The 2,831-nt window shown below is 47.8% G+C and overlaps 1 protein-coding gene across 1 annotated transcript in view; it reads right to left on the bottom strand.

Moving 5' to 3' along the window:
* Positions 1–450: 450 nt before the first annotated feature.
* The window catches only part of SMUG1 (single-strand-selective monofunctional uracil-DNA glycosylase 1), a 19,340-nt gene continuing 16,959 nt past the window's right edge, over positions 451–2,831 (bottom strand). Inside the window, exon 4 of the mRNA XM_011375769.2 lies at positions 451–1,343. Coding sequence (XP_011374071.1) covers positions 1,290–1,343 — 54 coding nt within the window. The 3' untranslated portion in view covers positions 451–1,289. The remainder of the gene's footprint in view (positions 1,344–2,831) is intronic.

Below are 2,831 nucleotides of genomic sequence, written 5' to 3'. Positions count from 1 at the left end.
TATATAGGCTGAGAAACAAAGGAGGAAGAGCCCTATCTGGAAAAACAGCAAGCCAGAGCTAGGGCAGCTCGTTATGCAAACATGATTCTGGGCGGCGCTGCTCCATTGCCCCCTCCCCAGCTTTCATTTTCAGCTTGGCTTCCCCCTGGCCTCCCTCCTACACCCCTCCTGCCAGCCTCTACCTTCTCTTCACCACACCGCAGGGCACTTGAGGCAGCAGGGAGGGTCAGAGGCTTGGACTCTGCTCACCAGGGGTTGAGAAGAGGAGGAAGGAAACAGTCCCCAAAGCAGAACAAAACCCAGGGGTCCAAGCCTCCTCCTGGCAACTCCCCCTTCATTAGCATGAAGACAGGACAGAGGGAAAGCACTGCACGATTGGAATGATAATCATAGCAGCTAAAGCATTAGCATTTTACAGTTTATAAAGTATTTTACGAGCTGAGTCTGATAACGCTCTTTGTGATATAGGCAGTATTACCTCCATTTATTTTTATCTTTATTATCGAGCAGTTATATAATGCTTACTTCCTGCCAAGCACTTCACGAGTTAATTCTTATTCCTGACAACAATGCTATTATCCCCATTTTACAGATCCTACACCCCTACCCTCACTTTGCCTCATCTCTTCTCTCCCCTGTCTTTGCTAGACCCTCTTTCTATTCTCCCACCTTCTCTTGTTCTCCCTTGATTTACCTCTTCCAATCACATTGCCTAACCAAACTTCAAATTGGCCTTTTGTTCACTCTCCAGGCACTACCCGCAGTGACCAGCAGGACCTGGTGGGATGGCATATGATTGGCAGCCCTTCATCTGGGAGCCAGCTGGAAGGTAGCAACCAAAAAGAAATCATACAGTGGCTGAAGTGGAAGATGACGATATCTTCCCTCTCAGAAAGATCTGAGATGGTCTACCACATAAGATACAGACATAAAAAATACCCATGAAAGAGTAGGAACAGATAAACAAGTGAGGGTGAGAAAATGTTCCTGGAAAGGAAACCTAAGGATGAATAGTTACTGCAGAGGAATCCAAAACTTAATCCTCACAAAGTTGTCTCAGAGCTGAGAAACTGAGGCTGAGGTGTGATAGCCCTTGGACCAGCTTCCTGTCCCCAAGTTCTTCAGCCTACTCCTACTCCTGAATGGCCTATTTGGAATGAAGTCCCTGCCTGCCCATCAATCTGTCCATCTTCCATGTGATGCTGGTGATGGCTGCTCCTGGCTGCTCCTGCTCGTTGCACATCAGCATCGGGATCATTAGGACCCAAAATAAGTCATATGAAGATATCTCATGCTTTCCCACAGAAATAAAGTCTGTCCTCCTTGTTGGCACAACTTCCAGCCTGCAAGAGGAATAAGCACCAGTAAGAGTGACAGAAAACAAAGACATATGGGAGAAAAGGACATGGGTCCTCGTCTGGGAAAACCCCAAATTTATGGGGGAGGCTCCTTCCCACAATCACAAAAATGCTGTCCCTTCTCCAGAAGCCAGCAAAAAAGGGCCTACACTCATCTATGCCTGTGTGTGAAATACATACATATTAAAGTAAAAGTTGATTTTAGGAAGGCTGATAGCTGGCCTGGTAGCACTGGATGTTTCTAAGCAGGAAAGGCTCCAAGCACATGGCACTGGTGACATGCCTGAGGCACCCTCTCCAAGGTCTTGAAACACTGAGCGGGATTTGAGTGGTTGGTGGGACTGAAGACTGAAGCACAGTCTTGAGCAGGTAAGTGAGTGCAAGCGGTCACCAGCATGGACCAGCCATGCTGTTACCATCTTAGCCACCACAAAATACTGACCTCCTTATTTTTCCCTCCCTCTCCCTTTCCTGAACCATAGACTGTCCTCATCAGAGGCCCCTGGGTGAGAGAACCTAAGCCAAGGCAGACGTTCATAAAACTTCCTACATAGCAAAATTAACAAAATTAAGTGGGGAAAAAAACACTCACCCCTGGCTCTTTCCCAACCCAGGCACCACCCTCTCACCTTCAAAGCCTGACAGAATCTCCAGTGAGTACAGATGGACTGATAAGACAACTCCCAGAGAAGGGGCCCTTCATAGTAAGTCAGGTAAATCCATAACCAAGGCCTTCCCCAGAAACATCTCTTCCAAATACACACTTCCTCATGGAACTCCATTCCATGGCTCCCTGATGAAGACTAAATAAAACAGCATTTGCACCAAAGTACTGATTCCTCAGACTGGCATTTAGAGTCCTCCATCATGAAGACTCATACTTAACTCCTACAATTTCTCCTTCCTCCATCACTCTGCCTCTCCCCACCCAGCTGCCGGTCCCCTTATGGTTCAAAGAACATGTCCTGAACCATCCTGTTTCCAGCCCATTTTGTCTGGAATGCCCTCTCACCAGTTCCTAAGGCTCCCATATGTTCACCAAAGCTCTCCCTATCCTCCTCCAAGGAGAAATTCAAATCCCAACTTCTCTCAAACAAGTTTCTCCTTCCCCATTGGATGGGCCTCCTGCCTCTTGTTCACCTGTGTGCCTGGTGCTGAGAGGTAGTCTGGGTAATGTTCATGAAATTGAAGGAAAACTCCAAACATGTCCTCTGCCAAACTTTCTTTTCTGGGACTCTCAGGGTTCTCAGAAGTAAGGGGACAATCAGTGACAAAGCGATAGCAAGTGTCTCCAGAGCCTCATCCTCCAAGTCAGGGGTGAGGCTTTGGGGAAACGAGGTCACGTCAGGAGATACAGCAGGTGCTTCCAGGTATCCTGAAACCATGAGGATGGGTACTCCTGAGGGGCTGTGGGGACCATTAAACCAGTGGTGGCAGGCTTCCTTTCTTCCTTTGGCTCCTCTCTTTTTCACT

The sequence above is a fragment of the Pteropus vampyrus genome, unplaced genomic scaffold, assembly GCF_000151845.1.
Source record: "Pteropus vampyrus isolate Shadow unplaced genomic scaffold, Pvam_2.0 Scaffold276, whole genome shotgun sequence".
NCBI classification, from domain to species: Eukaryota; Metazoa; Chordata; class Mammalia; order Chiroptera; family Pteropodidae; genus Pteropus; species Pteropus vampyrus.
This window is presented reverse-complemented; position numbering and strand designations above follow the sequence as displayed.